The 22,500-nt window shown below is 43.2% G+C and overlaps 2 protein-coding genes across 2 annotated transcripts in view; one reads left to right on the top strand and one right to left on the bottom strand.

Annotated features, from left to right (window-relative positions):
- ctnnd2a (catenin (cadherin-associated protein), delta 2a) overlaps positions 1-22,500 on the bottom strand; it is a gene marked incomplete at its 3' end in the record, with an annotated part of 597,119 nt that overhangs the window by 18,757 nt on the left and 555,862 nt on the right. Inside the window, exons 20-21 of the mRNA XM_084048187.1 lie at positions 19,358-19,610; positions 12,337-12,421 (exon numbers count right to left, since the gene is read on the bottom strand). Coding sequence (XP_083904313.1) covers positions 12,337-12,421; positions 19,358-19,610 — 338 coding nt within the window. The remainder of the gene's footprint in view (positions 1-12,336; positions 12,422-19,357; positions 19,611-22,500) is intronic.
- mtmr6 (myotubularin related protein 6) overlaps positions 1-22,500 on the top strand; it is a 703,086-nt gene that overhangs the window by 255,917 nt on the left and 424,669 nt on the right. The window lies entirely within an intron of this gene.

The raw sequence follows: 22,500 nt of genomic DNA, 5'->3' as shown, positions 1-22,500 counted from the left end.
CTCGTTGAGGCTTCTCAAATCCTCTTCATCCTCTCAAAGAGACTCAGACTGTCTCTCTATGTGTTTGTACAGTGAAGACAGAATGAAGGCCTTTAACCCATTCAAACCGGGAAAGCATCTCTGTAATTAAAAAATGTATTTGGCTATTTTTGAAAAATCATGAAAATGTGTGCAAATCTTTGAATATATATATTGTTAAAGCGAAATCTTTGCTTCTGGGGGGTCCCTGGAACAAAAATATTTTACAAATGTTCGCATTAAAAAATGTATATTCAAAGATTTGCGTGGAACTCTGCCAAAGTAATTGTTATAGCTAAATATCTAAAATGACACAACTGCGTTCCCGGATTGAAAGGGTTAACCACTTTCAACCTGACATATCCCTATTCTCAGCATGGCATCACAGGCAAAAATGTCGAAAAATAACTGTTGTATACCCTACTGTAATGTAAAAAAAAAAGTTTCAAAATAAAAACAGCAAAAACAGCAAAAACAGAAGCTATTTGTCATATTGTTGCTGTCGGGACAACTCCATATTCTAACCTTTAGTTTTTTTTCCCGTAAGAGGATCGGCTATTTTATAAAGATTTTTTATACATTTTCAATACTTATATGTTGACGCCAATACTTTTGAATACCGTAGTTTTACTTCTTACAGAGTATTTCTACAATGCAGTACTGACACTTTTACACATGAACACTAGCATCCCTATGCTCAACTCAAATCAACTTTTATTTATAGAGCACATTTCCAATGACCGAAGCCAACCAAAGTGCCAATACAGCAGTGTAGAAAACAACGATGTCACAATACATACAAAACAAAAATACAAACAGCAATTGAAAAACTATTTTAAAATGCACAGCAGCAAATAGTGAGGTATAGAGTCAGTGGTCATGGAGTATCAGATAGCTGTGCTCAAATGCCAGAGAAAAGAAATATGTCTTCAATAATGACATAAACATTTCTATGGACTGAGAGGCTCTAATATTAAATGGAAGGTTATTCCAGAGCCTCTGGGCAGCCACAGAAAAGGCTCGATCACCTCTAGTCCTTTTTTGGTCGTGAGCTCAACCATGCTGGGGCAAAAATTCCGTAAAAATAGCAGATCTACAAGCTCACATCTTATTAGCTAGTAGATTGGCTATTTCCAAAACAGTTTGTAAAGTGAAAGTGGTTAAGTGTGCACCTGGGTTTTAAAAATATTGCACCAATGCAAAGAGCTTGTGACTGAAGAATAACTACACTGGACCCCACAGCCACAACATATAATTTGAGAGGACTATGGGATCCATGGAAAAGAAATGAGTGCGTGGGTGTGTGTGTGTGTGTGTGTGTGTGTGTGTGTGTGTGTGTGTGTGTGTGTGTGTGTGTGTGTGTGTGTGTGTGTGTGTGTGTGTGTGTGTGTGTGTGTGTGTGTGTGTGTGTGTGGTGTGTGTGTGTGTGTGTGTGTGTGTGTGTGTGTGTGTGTGTGTGTGTGTGTGTGTGTGTGTGCTGATAGCTCGCACACACACGCACGCACGCACACACACACACACACACACACACACACACACACACACACACACACACACACACACACACACAGTCCATCTTTGGAACATACAGTAATGTACTTGTATCTTTCATGTGAGCATGTGTGTAAACCACAGCCTCTGTCTGACCCTGACCTTCATCTGTCATGTGGTGTGTGTGTGTGTGTGTGTGTGTGTGTGTGTGTGTGTGTGTGTGTGTGTGTGTGTGTGTGTGTGTGTGTGTGTGTGTGAGATAAAGTGTCCAGGCTGCATCATTTGTCAAGAAGTGAACCAGAGCATCCCAGCAAGAATTACATGGTTATGACAAAGTGTAACAGTGTGAGTGTACAGCATGCTTTTTTCCCCTGCTTGTGTGTGTGTGTGTGTGTGTGTGTGTGTGTGTGTGTGTGTGTGTGTGTGTGTGTGTGTGTGTGTGTGTGTGTGTGCGTGCGCGCACGCACGCACGCACACGTGCGTGTGTGTGTGTTTGCATTATTGTACTTGTGAAAGCCAACTGTTCCCACACGTATAGTAGAATGTGAGAAATGGTTGTTTTATGGATAAAATGTTAGGCTTCTGAGTTATGTCTGATTTATACTAGATTTATACTTAGCTGCACGCCAGTGTTGTGCACCAAAACACACCCTAGACCCTCCGGCTTTAGGGTTAGGGTTTAGCGTGTGCGTGCGTGTGTGTCTATCTGGGTGTGTGTCAGGACTCTGTACTTTATTAAAAGAGCTAGAGTTAAAGTGATAGTTCACCCAACAAATGACTTTTTGTCAATCGATTGGTGATCGAATTAATGGATTTTGTTTTGTTTTTGTTGCATTCCTAAGCCAAAAATTTGATGACCAGCAGACCGGTACGCAGCGGTTCCGGTAGGAGACACAAGGGAGACTCTTTGTGACTCTTTGTGTCTCCTACCGGAACCGCTGCTGGTCATCAAAATATTGGCTTAGGAATGCAACAAAAACAAGACAAATATCCATGAATTTAAATCTCCATGGGGTGACTAATCGATAGGAAAAAAAGTCATTGTGGAGGTGAACTATCCCTTTAAGAGTAAATCTGACCTTGGTCTTTATTCCACTATATCCACTGGATCAGAGATGATCTGCCTTTGGCTTTAATTACTTAAAATGTGACCCTCAAAACAAAAATGGCTCCTTTACATACACACGTTCCTATACACGCACACACACACACACACACACACTTGTGTCACTTGGCCACACAGTTGCTACTAGGAGTGTATTTTAGATGTACCTCTGGCTTCAAAGCAAAGAGCTCTCTGACCACATAAAGTGTTAGTGATCCCTGGAGGGACAGGCGCTACAGTGCAGGCAGTAAGAATGAAACATGGGAGCGCTAACAGCTAAGAGACACTCAGGAGCTAAACATAAATAAAGATTCAATAAAAGACTAACCTGCTGGGCCTATCTATCTGCACTGGATCTCTGAATGACTGAACCTACGGATCTATCACTCTATATGTTTATAACTATTGAATCGAGCGTTGCGGTATAGTTCAGGCAGCCCACGGCATTCAGTCTATTCCACATGCTTTTTGCACAGATTAGACCCTCCCGAAAAAACTCAGGCTAAAGTACTTGATTTTTTTGAAATTGCAGAAAGTTAACACATCGGGTGCCAAACACGGTCTGAACCGTGTGTTTACATAGTGGCGGTTCCGCCGCTTCGGTGCCGAACACGGTCTGAACCGTGATTTCAGTCTTTTTTTTTTTCTTTTTTTTTTCTCCGCGCGGGCGGGGCTAGAGCAGCTCTGGGAGCACCCATTGTAATCCTGCGAAGGAAGTGCCAGATCGCTCACCGGAAACAATTTTTTTCCCCCCATCCGCTTCCTGTCTATTTCCTACTTTGAAACGCCTATATCTCCGAATCTGTTTCCTGTGGGGAAAACCGGTCATGCGCGATCCCCCCCCGTTGTAACTCGCCAGGGTAATGTTATGGTTCCAGGCTGTAGCCAGGCTCATGGGACAACATGAATCGATACTTTTTTTTGCGTGGATTTGCTTGTAACGCACGTGGAAGCTTTAAACAGCAAAGCGCAGTCAATGGGGAGAATGCTGGCACCCACGGTAAGTTGTTATGAAAAAATGCTGGCACCCGATGTGTTAAGAAATATGCGGAAAGTTACAAAATATACGGAAAGTTGCAAAATATGCAAAAAGTTGCAAAATGTGCGGATAAATGCGAAATACGTGAAATATGTGAAACGTTGCGAAATATGCAATACGTCCTTTTTGGAAACAATTGACCCCTGCATAATCTGCGCCATTTGGCTGATTGTGCGATAAATTATGCGATCGCATAATCACATTTTTTTGGAGGGTCTAACAGGTTAACACAGGCTACGCCCTCGATCAATCAGAACACTGTTCATTCTTCATATACTACATGCTCAGCCTAAAGCCCAATGCATACTAAAGCCGCCTTCAGCCCATGCTTCATTCTGTCAGCAGTGAAGCCGGTGAAAAGCAGTGGTAGTTTGGAAGAGACACGAGCCAACCTCCAGGAGGTACAAAAACCTTCTGAAATCTCTCTAGTGACCATTCATAAACACAAGCTACATCGCTAGAAAGGGGAAAGCCTCCATACAGTACGTCCGTCACAAATTCCCCACCAACACTCCTCCATCCCCTCCCCCTCTTCCTTCCATCCTCTCTCTCCTCTCCCCTTCATGTGTGTTCATGTCCCCAGTGCATAATTAACACTGTATGGCTTCATGCTCCAATAAGGCCTGCCACTAACTCAACATCCGGGGATCCACCGGGGAACAGGAGTTTTTGTGTTTCCCATCCCACAGGTCTTCATGGACTGCTCCCCCAGCTGCAGATCAAGGGTGTGATTGCAGACATGAGTCTCTCCATGGAGCAGGACTGTGGATTGCTACTATATTACAGTATATTATACCCAGTGGTGGAAAAAGTGCATTTTTTTCACTTCCATTAAGACCTGAGGCAATTCTTAGAAATGTTTTCTAAATCCTAACAGTTTTTTGAAAAAAACAAAAATAGCAGATCTACAAGCTCATAGCGCGGCACTCGGTGCCGTGCTATGAGCTTGTATATCTGCTATTTTTGAATAGCCAAAGAAATCTAAAGTGACACAGATGCGTTCCAGGTCTTAATGGGTTAAGTCAAAGTATCAATACTGCAATGCAGACATTTTTGCATTACAGCATTTTTCATAGTTTGAAAATATATATATATATTTTGAAAATAGCTCACAATAGCTCACAATGCGTCACGATGTGACGCATTGTGACGCTTGTAGATCGGCTATTTTCAAATGGCCAAGATATATATAGGGCTATAAGTGGTTAGTGTATGTTTTGTAATAATCAAAATCTACAAAGTAACTAGTAACTAAAGTTTTCAAATAATTGTAATGGAGCAAAAGTACATTATTTGCCACTGAGATGTAGTGGAGTAGCAGTAAAAAAAAGTACTTAAAATTGGAAATACTCCAGTGAAGTAAAAACAGACCTCAAAATTACAGTACTTGAGTAAATGTACTTAGTGACTTTACACCACTGATATTATTTTACCATTATATGTTATCTTGGCATTCTTATATTATACCATTATATACTATAGTATAACAATAATACAATTGAATTCAATTGAGTTTTAGTTCTCCATGTCAGCATGTTAATTGTATGGATTTCTGTGGAATGTATCATGCTATTACCTGTGTAGCTCATGTTATGCCCTTGAAGGTTCAATGTTATATCCATGTCATTTCTTAGGCTCTGCTTCAGGAGGGCATTTATGTGATCTCAGATTCTGTGGTAACCACAGGAGTCACACCGACAAATTAAATGCAATATCGATCATTGCGATGCATTATGTATCTTAAGTGTTTGAAATTTATGAATCAATATGCTGTATTGTCTATCAGCATGCAATGAGTTCATTGGTGGATCTGTTAACAGTCAAGGACAGACACACACGCACGCACGCGCACACACACGCAGACACACGCACATACGCGCGCGCACACGCACACACACACACACACACACACACACACACACACACACACACACACACACACACACACACACACACACACACACGTAGACAATAATACAAAACTACACATACGGGTAAACAGACAATTAAAAAGCCTTCTTTGTTGTGAGTGAATCTTAAAGGAGGAGTTCACCCAAAAAAGGACTTATTTTCTATCAATTGCACACCCCAAGAAGCCTTGAATTCATGGATTTATTTTTGTTTTTGTGGCATTCCTAAGCCAATTATTTGATGACCGGGTGTGTATCCGGTAGGAGACACAAACACTCTACTTTGTGTCTCCTACCGGATACATTAGCCGGTAGGAGACGGGAATCAAATTATTGGCTTACGAATGCCACAAAAACAAAAACAAAATCCATGGATTCAAGGCTTCATGGGGTGTGCAATTGATAGAAAATAAGTCATTTTTTTGGTGAACTACTCCTTTAAGTAAAGGGCCCAGTCTTTTGTAATGGCTGTAATTATACTTGAATAAAGAATGCTCCTCACAGAGCTCTGTCACGAATATGTTGCGCGCACGTATGCATGCGTGCGCGCGCGCGCACACACACACACACACACACACACACACACACACACACACACACACACACACACACACACACACACACACACACACACACACACACACACACACACACACACACACACACACACACACACACACACACACACACACAATAGTTTATTGATATCCACATACTGTACATAGAAGCATACAAAGAACATAATAAGTCTTAATGCAATCATATAGTGAGTCATCCAGCTATGTGTCTGACTGTCAACCACATCGTTGCATCCACACAAGATGGTATAACAGTGGCAGTAAACAAACTGCATTCATTTGATCATGGGTATGAAAAGCCAACGCCTCCTCTATATCGAGCAGCTACCGATGACAGCGGATACTGAACAATACTGTCAGGGTCGAGCTAATCTCTCAAGAACAGATTCTGCTCTGCATTGGAATCTGTCGGTAGCCGTGTTGACAACCCGTGCGCATTGGTGGGTGTGCCTTCAGATCAGGAAGCAGGCCGCGCTTTACACAATCAAATGTAGTGGGCGGGATTCACGTGTCCGTCCACCCTTCCCCCCTCAAAACTAACCAAAACTAATTTAACAATAGCGTCCTCGGAGCAGACAAAACCACGGAAAGATATTCACATTTTAACTTACTCTTTCATCATAGAAACAAGTGGGCTTATAACCAAAACCATCCATGTTCTCTGGGAGAAGTGGTGTTAGTGTTCCGTGTATAAATATTGTTAGTGGGAATGAAAACACAGTCGCACCAACCGGAAGTGATGCGCTGAAGGCAGACACAAACCCCGGTTTCCTTGCGCACTGGTGTTTCGTTTGCTTCCTGCCAGACCCAACAGACAATGCAAACAGCAGAGGTCGCTGTTTTTCATTTTCAGTTGGGTCTGGCTACGCGAGACTAGGGTCGAGCAGACATGCGATGGTTTACAGACATACTCATGTACGTACTCATGGACTTGGCTTGTAAATTAATGAGTTGTCTTACACAATCAGGAGGATTGTGGGCAGTGGTGAAAAGTCTCCAAGGCAAATCTAGTTCACTATAATTATTTGAAAACTTTAGTTACTAGTTACAAAAGTTACAAAACCACTTCAGACCTATACTTTGGCAATTTGAAGCTCACAAGTTATTAGTTGTTAGCTTGTAGATCGGATTTTTTCAAAGGATTTTTATACATTTTATATATTTTGTATATTTTCCATTCATTTCACTTCATGGTCCTTCAAACGTGAATTAAAAGGTTTTAACTGAAAAATGTGCCTGCGGGTGTCGCTGTTGAGGGATTTTGCCTGTCAATAATCGCCTCTGCTCCGCCCAATGCTCGACGCTGGGAAGCGCTCCCTCCTTCCCCTCCTCTCTTCCACTCAGAAACGTTCAGTAGTCAATGCATTCAACTCTTGGTCTAAATTGTATGCTAATCCCTGTTGGGATGGGAGGGAGGGCTAACAGCATATTTGGTGTTCTAACATCCACTTGCTAATATGCCATGCAGGGAAGCCAAGTCATTTACATGGGACTCTGCTCTCTTTGTAGATAAAGTCAATATAGTAGTGAATTCTCAAACAGACCAATTTACACTGTGTGGAAGCGAAGCCGCTTCGCAAATAAGAGGTGGATTTCAGGTAAGACTTCTTTAAAATAGTTTATTGAGAGCATGGCACTGATGGCAGACTATCCTACTGAATGTGTTCAAACTCGAATCAACCTAGCCAGCAGTGAACAGACATACTGTATGTATATTCATTTTGTCGTGGATTTACTCTGGCTGCTTGTGGTGAGGCGGGTGGGTGGAATAATGCCACGATTAGGAATATACAGTCAGTAACTTTACTTGGCACGAACGGAAGAGTATTACAGGCTGTACAGCACACATCCAACGTTACTTGGCGGAACATACAGCACAGTCTCATAAGGTTCGCACAATAACAACATACAGCTAGGCTCTCTAAATAACTCACACATACATTGTATACAGTCTTTGTGGCTGTCGGTCCGCGGCCCCTAGCACAGACGGAGGAGTAACTCACTCTACGACTGTATCCTTTGGAAACCGGAAGACAAGAAGCTGTACAGAGCTGGGAACTCGCTGTGTCTGTGAGCCAATAGGAACACATTACTGTACATCCAGTAAACACACACACAATAGGCTGTATGCAATACTGTAGCTGGGAATAGGCTGGCCTTTTTTGTGTCGCATCCATTTGGCGTTTTTTTCTTTCTTTCTTACAAATTGTAGGCCTACTGCTGTTTTAAAAAATCGGCAATGAAATATTCAATCAATCAATCAATCAAATAACTACGGCAGTGTTTCCCAACTTGAGGTCCGGGGCCCGGAAGGAGTTTAACCAATTAAGACCTGAGGCGATTATTAAAAATGTTTTCTGAAGAGTTTTTTGAAAAAAAATCTAAAAACATTTTTTTCAAGATCTTTCAAAAATAACAGATCTACAAGCTCATAGCGCGGCACTCGGTGCCACGCTATGAGCTTGTATATCTGCTATTTTTGAATAGCCAAAGAAATCTAAAGTGACACAGATGCGTTCCAGGTCTGGGTTGGAAGGAGGTTGATTAGTTAGTTAGTTTAGAAGCCTAAAAGCCCACAAGTTACATCATCTCCTCCAACTTTGATAAGTTTTCACACACAAGAAACTTCAATTCAAAACAAATTAAAGAAATGAAGGTAAGTACTTTAGAAATATGATCAAGTTGCAATTAACCGCAACTCACCACTAATAAACGCTCATTCGTCTTATTTTACGGTACGGTAGGCATAAACCTCCGTAATTTAAAATTATTTCTCATAACTTTCACGGACTCTAGCTTTAAAGGTGGTGGTCTATTCTTAATTCATCAAACTCAGCCTTTACCACGTATATTTATAAGCCACAAAACTTTGTTCCCAGGTAAATTTGATGAAAATAAGTGCATGAAAACTCTTCAAGTCTAAGGTCAGGTTGATTGGAAGTCTGTCTGGATGTCCTCCACAGTCTCCCCCACACAGCGGGGTTTCCGCAGGGTTCGCTTTGTCTTGTAAAATGGTCGATTAGATGTGTTTGCAAAAAAAACAACACCTAAGATGTATAGTGTCTCCAGGCCAGTGTGGAGACTGGAGGATGTGTCTCCTGTTTCAGCTACATTAGACACTAGAACAAAAGGTGATTCTATCATGTATGCAAGTATATCAGGTAAAAGTACTAAAATGTTTGAGAATAGCAGATCTACAAGCTGACAACGCATCACATCGCGACGCGTTGTGAGCTTGTAGATCTGCTATTTTCAAATAGGGCTAAAGTGGGTAATGTATATTTTATAATGTAATCATTTATATCTGCAAAGTAACTAAAGCTTTCAAATAATTGTAGTGGAGTAAAAGTACAATAGTTGCCTCTGAGATGTAGTGGAGTAAAAGTATAGACAATTGGATATACTCTAGTAAAGTCAAAGTACCTAAAAAAACTTAAGTACAGTACTTGAGTAAATGTACTTAGTTACTTTAAACCACTGCAAGCAGACATCAGAGATAAAGGCTCTCAGACCCTGATTACTCCCCTGCCTCACAGGGTTGCAGGTCAGGCCCCCTGGCGGGCCACAAACGGCCAATGAATCACAATCAATCTTACTGTATGTCGGGAGGAAACCTTGTACAGTATCTCCATTATTTCAAGCTTTTTCTGTCTTTTTCCCCCTCTGTAAATGAATGCGGTACTTCTTCATACTAGTGTCGCCCAAAAGTTGCGGGAAAAAAAATCTTCATACTCACAACGTGATGTGTTGTGAACTTGTAGATCTGCTATTGGCGCTATTTGTCGTACTGTATATGAAGTATATAAGGCTTTTCATGTGCTAAACATATTACATCATATACTACTAGCAACAGCTGTCACCCTCACTGCTAGCTGGTGTGTGTGTGTTTGTGTGTGTGTGTGTGTGTGTGTGTGTGTGTGTGTGTGTGTGTGTGTGTGTGTGTGTGTGTGTGTGTGTGTGTGTGTGTGTGTGTGTGTGTGTGTGTGTGGCCACGGCATGGTGACTAAGAGAAGGATATTTATTGATCGTCTATATATTTCTCCTCAGCTCTAGTGGCGCGCAGCAGAAAAACCCATTATCCTTTTGTTTGGAGGTAATAATAACTGACTGCAGGGTGAAAGCACGCACGCACGCACACACACACACACACACACACACACACACACACACACACACACACACACACACACACACACACACACACACACACACACACACACACACACACACACACACACACACACACACACACAAGCTTGCGGTAGACAAACATGATCACATTAAAGAGAACAGTGTGTTTGAAAACCTGACACATCTAACTCCACTTCATTCCCTGCCACCCAGTAGTGGAAAATAACTAAATACATTTACTTACTTACTTAAAAATATGTACTTTACTTGAGTATTAAAAGAATCTTTGGATACTTATGACTTTCACTCCATTACTGTACATAGATGTACAGTACAAGCTTGAAATGCGACGCGAAGCGACACGTTTCGACCTTGGAGATTTGCTACTTTAGCAATTTTTTAGACGTATGAAGTTTTTACCCGACAGAGACGATACACAGTAGAGGGAACGATCACAGTAAACATCCTTAAGCCTTCTTCCTCTACCCTGGGAGGAATACAGCATCTGAACGTTTGATGGGATGCACTTTTTACATGTGAGTGCCGTGACTACTTTTTCCATTGCATCTTATGAGCGGTTCGGGTTCTTTTGGATCCAGCCTAGGTGTGCGTACTGAAGTTGTCTGATAAAGGATCAACTGGCTGGACAGACAAAAATATGGACTGGCAATTGATCTTATAAATGACCATTTATGATATGAAAGAAAATAAGGATCCGCGGAATTCCTCTCATCTTCTGTTCTAAAGCAAAAACATCAAGTAGGTTTCTTTTGGAATTACACCAGAAAAACTAAAAGAAAGTCTTAAACAACCTTGAACAAGTTATGAAACTCCCCCGCCCCCCGTTTCACGCCGTCCTGCCAAGAAGTGCTTTGTACGCAGAGAAGATTATCCTCATAATTTCCGATTCACTACACTTTAAATTGTGGACAATGACAGCAATGACTAGAGAAGCAGAGAGAGAGAGAGAGAGGAGAGAGAGAGAGAGAGAGAGAGAGAAAGAGAGAGAGAGAGAGAGAGAGATAAGGGATGATGCACGGGTCATTAGCTTGTTAGCTACAACATGCAGAGTAAGCATTGGTCTCTGCCGGTCGGAAACCTTTTATGTCCAAAAACCTTTGTTCCAATGGATCCAATGTAGTTATTATTTACTGTAGTCACACGCTCTAGTTAATAGTTTTCATTGGTTCAAAATGTATGAAAGCCACAGACAGACACACCCCACACACACACACACACACACACACACACACACACACACACACACACACACACACACACACGACATTCGGAAGTGTCCTTGAGCAAGACACTGAAACTGTCCCGATGAGCAGCTTGGTGCCTTGCATGGTTGCCTCCGCCATCGGAGTGTGAATGTGTGAGGGTGGATTCAGACTGGGTGCCATTGATTCTAACCGTTCCCTAGTACGATTGGCCTCTCCCCCCTGGCCAGCATTCAAATTGGCCAAGATTCTTCCGTACCAGAGTACAATTCATTCAACTGTAATGGTACTTATGTGCCTCAGGGGGCCGCTGTGGACTATGGGGCTTTGGGAGATAGAAAATGTCATGTCCCAGAAGTAGAGTCAAATGTCAGAGTTTAGAGTGAATAATAAAGTTTGACTGTGTTCCTGACGTTGTCTTGAGTTATAATAATAACAGAACAACACTACACAACCAAAGCAGTATGCACTGACGGTCTTTGAAACATCCGAGTACATCCCGAGTACGCATCAATCGGACCCCAGACTACCTCCCCAGGTGGTCTCGGGTACGGTACGCACGGTACAGGAACGGTGCGCACCCGGGACTGCTTTGGATAAAGGCGCTAGATAAATGCACCAATTACCATTTGACTTAATCACTTTCAAGTGAAATGAATTAAGAATAAAAAAGATCTACAAGCTCACAACACGGCACGTTGTGAGCTTGTAGATCTGCTTTTTCCCCACTATACTTTCACATGGTCCTCCTCTTGTATGAAGACGTAGGGCATTAATTCATGGAAAGAAAACAAATCGTTGAAATATGGAGATATGAGGTTTTTGTTGCATGCAGCTTTACCTTCTTGTAGAGGGAGCGCAGATCTCTGTACTGCCACATGCTGCTGAGGACCTGAGACGCTGCCTTCACCACCTTGGCTGAGTGCCTGGAGGAAAGGAGGCAAGGAAGGAAGGAAGGAAGGAATCACATAGAGAGAGAGAGAGAGAGAGAGAGAGAGAGAGAGAGAGAGAGAGAGAGAGAGATTAACTTATTTATCTTCGACCCCCATGTGAACCTATACTCAGTGGTGGAAAGTAATTAAGTACATTTACTCAAGTACTGCACTTAAGTACAATTTTGAGATACATTTACTTTACGTGAGTATGTACATTTCTTTATATACTTTCACTTCTACTCCACTACAACTCAGTGGCACTGCATGGCAACTATTGTACTTTTTTTTTTACTCCACAACAATTATTTGACAGCTTTGCGTCGCATTGTGAGCTTGTAGATCTGCCATTTTCAAATGGCCAAAATATATACAGGGCTGAAGTGGTTAGTGTATGTTTTGCAATAATCAAAACCTAGTGTACTAAGTAACTCGTGACTAAAGTTCTCAAATCATTCTGCCTCTGAGATGTAGAATTAAAAGTACTGTAAACTGGACATACTCCAGAAAAAGTTAAAATACCTAAAAATTGTACAGTACTTGAGTAAATGTACTTAGTTACTTTACACCACTGCTATTTTATACTTAGGCTATTCTTATACTTAGGCTATTCAAAACGAGCCCCCCCCCCACTCCTCTAGCTGAACCTGCCAAGTGCCCGTAAGCCCAGTGATGCCTGCGGCTTGAAGAGGGAGCCCATCGCTCTGTTGAGCGGAGAATGATTCTCCCTCTGCAAAGTCAAGCGTCTCCAGATGACTTTAAAATCACCCTCTCCTCCTAGCCTTGCCTAATGGCCGCCTCCTCCTCTTCCTCCTCCTCATCCTCCTCCTCCTCCCAGCCACTTAGCTGAAAAATGAGTCCCGCTGGAGGGGCTGCTTACAGCCGAGGAGCCTGCAATCATGGCCGCCCTCCCATTTTACCCAACATCACAACCTTGAACAAACACACAATGCCTGATACCCTGGGATTTACAGTTCCACGGTGGATGTGTATAACATTCACCCATTAACAACAGAAAAAGGCTCGCACACTGACCAGTGTTAGGGGTAACGCGGTACAGGTAACGCCGTGACTGTAATCAGATAACTTTGTTGAGTAACGGAGTAACCTAACACGTTAGTTTTGCATTAGAGTGTAATCGGTGACTAAGTTACTTTTTCATAAACAATGGCATCTGTGTCACTTTTTGATTTGGGCTAAAAAAGCATTATTTTACACTTTGGCTATTCAAAAATAGCAGATATACAAGCTCATAGCGCGGCACTCGGTGCCGCGCTATGAGCTTGTAGATCTGCTATTTTTGAAAAATCGTGAAAATGTGTGCAAATCTTTGAATACATATTGTTTTAAAGCGAACATTTGTAACTCAAATCTTTGCTTCTGGGGATCCCTGGAACAAAATATTTTGAGATGGGTGTCCACGGCCAAATACATATACATTTTGGGGTCCTTGACAAAGATTGAGCACCACTGACATAGTAAGATACGTTTTTTCAAAAAACAGTTAGGAATTAGAAGACATTTTGTAGAATCGGCTCAGGTCTAAGACCTGTATTTCCCTGTTCCTAGTGGACAAAGTACTTGAGTCAAAGTATAGATACTCCCGGTCAAATATTATTCTGCAAGTGAAAGGTGCTGACTGCTCTGTCAAATTTGTACTTGAGTTATTAATATTTGATCAACACTTCCTACTGGAATTTAGAAAATGGAGATACAAGGTTTCTGCCCAACTAGCGATGACGTGCCGAGCTGCATGAAAGATGAAAGACATTGATGGACCTGAAATCCGCCCAGAAATGAAGCTAACAGCGCTACGCAAACTAAATGAGCCCTCGAACCCTTTGATGTGTCCTGTCAGGACATACTAGATGTCGTTTTAAAATCTTCAAACGGCCTCAGAAAAGGTGCGGGTCAATGAGATGTTTAAGATGGTGAGATTTCTATCATTTGATGTTAGCTACATCCCTGCTGGCTTGTCTGAAGTATTCTATCCTCTCCTCTCCAATTTCTTCAATAAAATGATGTGAGATTTCTGTACTTTGCTGCAGATGTTCTGGGGTGTTTCTATGGATTGTATAAAGAATAGGCGCTGTGACAGCGTAGCCTAATTGATTTGACCTAGGCTACTTTTGCGCAGCTGGCATGATGTAGGCTAATTCATTATTTGGGAGCATCTGTGTAAAACAGAAGTGGGAGATATACCAAGTCAAGTCACCATACAGGGTAAACTTGATAGGTAGTATTAAACTTGATAGGGGAGTATTGTATATTAACACGCATGAAAAAAAAAAAAACGTAATATTTTTAAAATACTAAATTGAACAAATTAAAGTTGCATGAACCCCCCCTAAAGCCCAAATAAAAAACATGCCCCCCCCAGTGCTCAATAGAATATTTGATGACTCCCCCCCCCCCCCCCCCCCATTCTGTACCCTTTGATAAGTAACGATCAGTCCCTAACGTAACATAAACAACTCATCATAATCAGCATCATCATTTCTATGTCAGTATCAGTCGATACTCAGTTACAGTAGCTACATCCCTATCGCAGGGGTCTTCAACAGGGGGTCCGGGACCCCGCCTCAGAGTTACTACAGGGAAATCTTTGTGTGATAGGATTATTTTTTTTTTACATTAACCACTTGAACCCTAGCATCCCTATTCTGAGGAGAACTTTAGCCAAAAATAGCAGATCTACAAGCTCACAACGCCTCGCAGCGCGAGGCGTTGTGAGCTTGTAGATCTGCTATTTTTGGCAAGGAGGTATTGGTGGCGGGGGGAAAAAGAGCAGACCAAGTAAAAAAAAGTTTAATCTGAAAGACAATTTCGTACAATATAGAGGGGGGTCCCTGCTTCATCTATCTCTCAGCTAGGGGGTCCTTGGGCCGAAAAACGTTGTAGACTCCTGCCCTATAAGTATTCTCCTCTCCCCTCCTCTCCCCCCCTCTCCTCTCCTCTCTGTGACTCAGATCCCTACTCTGACTCTGATTTCTCCTACAACAGTGAAAAGATTCCTAACTCATCCTCTTTAGCTGTCATTTCTCCCCCCTCCCACTCCTCCTGACTGCACATAATAACCTCTCCATACCATAATAATGCATGACCTCCAACTCATAAAAGGCACAGCGTTATGACAACCCCCCCGACGTGCCAGTTGCCATGGCACCGAGGTGGAACCCCCTGCTGCTCATTCAGTCTACCAATGGCGACATCCACCCCCACATCCATATGTAGGTGTAAACTTCCCATGTTTTTATACATATTTCAAGTTAGTTCAAATGTTTCCAATAGACACCATACATAACCTAATATGGACGACAGTCACATTGCTGTGACGCCCGCAAGTGTTTTGCACCATGTTCATCAGCCCAGATAAGGACGTCTACACACGGGCATATCATCTCTGTCGGGTGGAAACCTCATTATATCCAAAACTCTTACTTTTCAGGATTCAAATTCAAAAATGGCAAAAGTAGCAGATCTGCAACTTTTTGCTGCTTTTGTGCAATCTGGGAACCCATCGCCAAATAAAAAAGGAAAAACAGCGCCCTCTGCTGTTTTTTACTCTTTCACTTGGCTCTGGGGGGGGCTCAATGTAGCACCCGTGCCCAAGGACACCGGGGTTTTTGGTCTGCTCTCAGCGTTCCACTTCCGGTGGTGCGACTATGTTTTCATTCCCACTAACAATATTTCTACACGGAACACTAACGCCACTTCTCCCAAAGAACATGGATCGTTTTGGTTATAAGCCCACTTGTTTCTATGATGAAAGAGCAAGTTAAAATGTGAATATCTTTCCGTGGTTTTGTCTGCTCCGAGGACGCTATTGTTAAATGAGTTTCGGTTTGTTTTTAGTGGGAAGCGAGAGCACAGACAGTAAATCCCGCCCCACTACATTTGATTGGGAAAATAGCGGCCTGCTTACTGATCTGAAGGCACGCCCACTTGTAGGCCAGTGCGTACACGTTGTGACGAACCCCCCCACGACAGATTCAAGCGGAGAGCAGAATCTGTTCTTGAGAGATTAGCTTTTGTGTGACTCTGTAGTATGATCAAGTATTAGGCCGTTGATTTACGAAGAAACACCAAAAGTTAAAATATGCAGATGACAGCAACGATATACTATACCACAATATTTTCATTTTGGATGATTGATTTTGTTTTAGTCTACCAAGGTGAAGCCAAATGCTAATTTAGATAATAATGGCTCCCCTCCTCTCCTCTCCCCACCCAGTGGCGTGCACAGACATTTTGAGGGGCAGTTGCTCAAGTAAATTATACTTTTTTTGGTTTACTTGGTCTGCTCTTTTTTCCCTCTACACCTATACCTCTTTGCCAAAAATAGCCGATCTACAAGCCCACAACGCCTCGCAGCGCGAGGCGTTGTGGGCTTGTAGATCTGCGATTTTTGGCTAAAGTTCTCCTCAGAAAAGGGATGCTAGGTTTCGAGTGGTTATGGTAAAAAGAAAAATCATATCACATAAAGATTTGGCGGACCCCCTGTAGTAACTCTGAGGACCCCCTAGGGGTCCCGGACCCCCTGTTGAAGACCCCTGCTGTAAACTGAAAAAAAGGCACTTCTGGTCAAGAGGGCAAAGGGCAGGTGCTCTAGCACCACCTAGAGTCTATCTGTGCACGTCCCTGTCCCCACCCCAACCCCTCCCCACCTCTCCTCTCCTCTCCTCTCCTCTCCTCTCCTCTCCTCTCCTCTCCTCTCCTCTCCTCTCCTCTCCTCTCCTCTCCTCTCCCCAGTATATTGTGTTCTATAATACAGAAATGGGTGACTAATGGCCTGCACCATGAGGCTGTGAATAAATCCATGAAGTGTCACACTCCAGCCAGCATGCCTCCGGCCATCATGTGTGTCACGCGCGCACACACACACACACACACACACACACACACACGCACACGCACACGCAAACACACAAGCACACGCACACACACACACACACACACACACACACACACACACACACACACACACACACACACACACACACACACACACACACACGCACACAGCACATGCACACAGCACATGCACACAAGCGCGCACACAAGCGCGCGCACACACACATGCACACACACACACACACACACACACACACACACACACACACACACACACACACACACACACACACACACACACACACACACACACACACACACACACACACACACAGCACACACACACACAGCACACAAGTGCGCACACAAGCGCGTGCACACACACACACACACACACACACACACACACACACACACACACACACACACACACACACACACACACACACACACACACACACACACACACACACGCACAAACGCACACACTCCTGCTCTATTTGGACAATAACACAAATGGAGTTTGGAGGAGAAACATTGCTGACGGGAATAAGTCGCACAAACTTTTGGCATTTTGGATATAACCTCTCACTTGTGTTCATCAACTGTATTGCAGTGTACTGGTTCACGGACCCCCCTGAGTGGTCTGTGGACCACTCAGGAGGGTCCTAAAGGACCCTAAAGGACATTCACAGGTCTGTGACTCTGAGAGTGTACATAACTCCCTACTACACTTACTACTATACGATCAACGATGCCTGTCTATTAACCATCCCAGATATACATAAAACGACCAGTAGGTGGCACAGCTTTCTCCTACCAAACCCCCTTGTCTCTGGCCTAATTTCCCTAATATCCACATCCCAGAGTCTATAGCTCAATCAACATATTGACTGGTTTTAGACCCCCCAGTCTAAAACCAGTCCTTAACCTTAACCTTAACCTTACAAAAACTATGCCTAAACCTAACCTCAAAACCACACCCACTTGGGCAAAACACCAAAAAAAGAGGGAGTCCCGTTTTGTGATATTGGGCTATTATAGAGCACCGAAGTCTTGACGTAGCGCCCTCTAGCGGCAGTGACGTCAGACTACGGTGCTCTATAGCAGTGGTTTTCAACCGTTTTTATGGCAAGGACCCCCAAAATTGACACTTATTAGCCTGCGGACCACCCATTTGAAAAGATATACCAGGGACCCCCATAAGAGAAGATTTTTTACGGCTCTAGCAGTGATTCTCAACCATTTTCATTTCAAGGACCCCTAGTTTGACATGTATTAGGGCTACGGACCCCCATTGAATGGCATTTCTATCTCTGGGACCCTAATTTACATTGTAAAATCAATGTTAATTTAAAGGTAGGGTAAGTGATATTTTTGGGTTAAAACAAAAAGTATTTTGTTAAAAGGTTAAAGCACTATATTGTGATAGTAATCATTGCTATCGAGTGTTTGTTCAGTAACAGGAGTCTCCCCGTCTCTCCAGCTCTTAAATAAACAGAAAATACATTTCCCGGTAGGTGTCAAAATCTCAGCCAATCAGGAGAAAGTACACATTTTTAAGCTTCATTTTTATAGTGTTCCAGTTACAATTTTGCATGCTCATTTCTTAGTGTCATCACTTCCCTTTTCACTTGTTTAATCTATATCCTGATTGAGTTCTCTGTCCTGATTCGATAAAATTGGAAATGAAACTGAAACGAAAATGCATTTTCTGTTTTATAAAGAGCTGGAGAGACAAGGAGACTCCTTTTACTGAACAAACACTCTATAGCAATGAGTACTATCAGAATATAGAGCTATTTAACACTTATTTTAACCAAAGAAAATCACTTACCCTACCTTTAACTCTGAGAGTGTACAAATGGAACCAAATGGACCCGTCAGGGTCCATTTGGTTCCATTTGTACACTCTCTGAGTTACAGGTACATAAGACCCTTATGATAAGGGTCCATTTGGTTCCTAAATATCTATCATTTAGCTGGGGACCCCCTGGAACCCCCTCAAGGACCACTGGTTGAGAACCCCTGCTCTATAGAATTTGCCTTTGACATGATGTTTCTGTACACACTCACTTGTCTCCCTTGCTGCGGGCGATGCCGATGAGCTTGCCGATGCCGTTGGCGTCGCGCAGCGCCTTGGCGTTCTCCATGTTCTTGGTGATGACCTCGTGGAGCGCACAGCAGATGGCCGTCACCGTGTCGTCGGACATGGCCTTGACCGGGGGAGGGGGCGGGGGGCCCGGGGTGCCGCCGTTGTTGTTGCCGCTGCTGCCGCCGCCGCTTCCGCCCGGCAACCGATGGATCAGGTCCCTCATGGCATATTTACCTGAGAGAGAAAAAACAAAAAGAGACAACCCGATCATTCTCACATTTGGAATTATTGTCACTGTTGGGTGGTACTGTACGCTGCCGAACTCACGGTACAGGAGCACATTTATTGACATTACATGATATGAAGTTATATAGTCTGTCTGTCTGTCTGTCTGTATCTCCCTCCCTCCATCCCTCCCTCCCTCGATCCGACCAGTAACTGTGGATGTAACTATGGAAATACTAACTAAATATAAAAGGGTAACTATGGAAATAGTGGCTTTAAATAAATCACAAGGAATGTGTTAATTTGTTGGTGCTGTGTGTGTGTGTGTGTGTGTGTGTGTGTGTGTGTGTGTGTGTGTGTGTGTGTGTGTGTGTGTGTGTGTGTGTGTGTGTGTGTGTGTGTGTGTGTGTGTGTGCAAAGCTGTGATTTGAGAGGACCCACTGCAAGAGTACAACACACACACTCTCATAACATCATTAAGTACACGGTCAATTTGATATGCCACAAAGGCATGCACGCACTCACACGCACGCGCACACACACACACACACACACACACACACACACACACACACACACACACACACACACACACACACACACACACACACACACACACACACACACACACACACACACACACACACACACACACACACACACACACACACACACACAGAGTGTGAATGGATCCCAATAAAGGAGTGACTCATGCATGGGCATGGGGTGTCTCAATAGAAGCAGGGTGTGTGTGGACACAGGGGAAAGGAAAAGGAAGGTGGAGTATAATGAGGAACACATGAATAATATTGGTGCAGATGAACACATGCATGGATGGATGGCATTAGCAAAGATAGTGTTGCGACTCGTTGTGAGCTTGAAGATTGGCTATTTTTGACAAAGAGATTTTGTGTAGACAGATAAAAACTGTCCAAGTACAGAGACAACCAAGGTCCAGTTTACTAAGTCTAGAGCAGGGGTCTTCAACGTTTTCAGGCCAAGGACCCCCTAGCTGAGAGAGAGATAAAGCAGGGACCCCCTACTCTATATTGTATAAAATTGTGTATCAGATTAAAGTTTTTGGTAGCACTTGCTATGCATCCTATGTGTATAATGCATCATGAACATACTTATAAGGCATTATAATCTGCTCATAACCCTGTATAATCAGATATATAAGAGCTCATAAATACTCATAATGCTTTATTACCATAACCATAACACATTATAAGGCATTTTATAATGACTTATAAGTATCAAGTGTTATAATACTTCATAATTGCTGCCAAGTTTTTTTTTTTACTTAGTCTGCTCTTTTTTCCCTCTACACCTATAGCCTCTTTGCCAAAAATATCTACAAGCAATATCTACAAGCTCTCAACGCCTCGCGCTGCGAGGCGTTGAGAGCTTGTAGATCTGCTATTTTCGGCTAATGTTCCCCTCAGAAAAGGAATTCTAGGGTTCAAGTGGTTAATGTATCCTATCTCTGAGGACCCCCTAGGGGTCCCGGACCCCCTGTTGAAGACCCCTGGTCTAGAGGGTTTAAGATGTCAACAACCTGTATTATAGGCGAGCAGGCATATCCCACCCGGTCTCCCCACGCCCCTTCCGTGACGCATGCGAAACTGCCTCTCTCACTGTTTGAACATAAAGCCTGATGCATACTGCAGTATGGCGGAAAAAAGTGTGGTTCGGCTGCATGGGTCCACACTACAATATGACGTCATTCAGAGGTTTCGGGTGGGCGGTACCAGAACTAAATGTGTTTCTTCTGTGCCTCCCGAGATGTCGTGACTATACCCAAACTTAGTTCAGCTACTGTGATTGGTCAGACGTTCCGCATTGTTTCCTCATCCATTCAGCCCATGCTTCAAGTCCCTTCTGTCAGCACTATAAGTGAAAAGCAGCGATAGTTTGGAAGACACACGCCTAGAAAGAGAAATCCTCCATAAACCTCCGTCACAAATTCCCCCACAGCCAGGGTTGCCAGATCTGCTTATTATAATTTCCCCGCAAGATTTTATTTGAAAATAGCCGATCTACAAGCTCACAACGCGTCGCATCGCGACGCGTTGTGAGCTTGTAGATCGGCTATTTTCAAATAGCTGATGTATATGTTAAAGTGCTCCTGCGGCCCATAGTCGCTTCTTTTGGGCTGGTTTTCCTAGACCTGGTTGCTTGTTTCTCTCACAGAATCTGGCAACACAGCGCCCACAGCGCGTCATTGATTGATTCCCAAAAAGTAAATAAAACACATTACATGCAGGGTTCCTATGATAGCCACACCTATAGGGAGCGCTGTGATCTTGCAGATCGGCTATTCATTTAGCCATTTAGCAATATAGCCAGAGGCTATGATGATTTTGGCGTGGGAAAATAACCCCTCCTTCCGAAACGAGCCCCGTTTCCTTCGTGGTCCAGCTTTGTACTAAATTCATCAGTAATAGAAATAATACAGACTATACAGGCATATCTGTATTATATCATATAATACAGACAATCCTCACTCAATTCCTTCCTCCCTCCCTCCCTACCTTCGACTCCTTTCCTCTAATGTCTCCTTTCTTCGTTATTAGTATTTGAGTTGTTCTCCCCATAGGGGAGTCATCTAATGAACAGTAAATCCTCTCTCATCATGCTTCTAGTATTGCTCACTATACTCATCTGGCTTAGAATAGACCGCGTGATCAGCCCTTATGTACATACACACGCAATACACACATCAAAGCATGTGCACACGCATGTGAATGTGCACGCACGCACGCACGCACGCACGCACGCACGCACGCACGCACGCACGCACGCACGCACGCACGCACGCACGCACGCACGCACGCACGCACACACACACACACACACACACACACACACACACACACACACACACACACACACACAC

This window comes from Gymnoscopelus microlampas (genome assembly GCF_963454915.1).
Source record: "Gymnoscopelus microlampas genome assembly, chromosome: 22".
Taxonomy (NCBI): Eukaryota; Metazoa; Chordata; class Actinopteri; order Myctophiformes; family Myctophidae; genus Gymnoscopelus; species Gymnoscopelus microlampas.
Note: the sequence above shows the minus strand (reverse complement) of the source record. Positions and strands in the feature narration are given on the sequence as shown.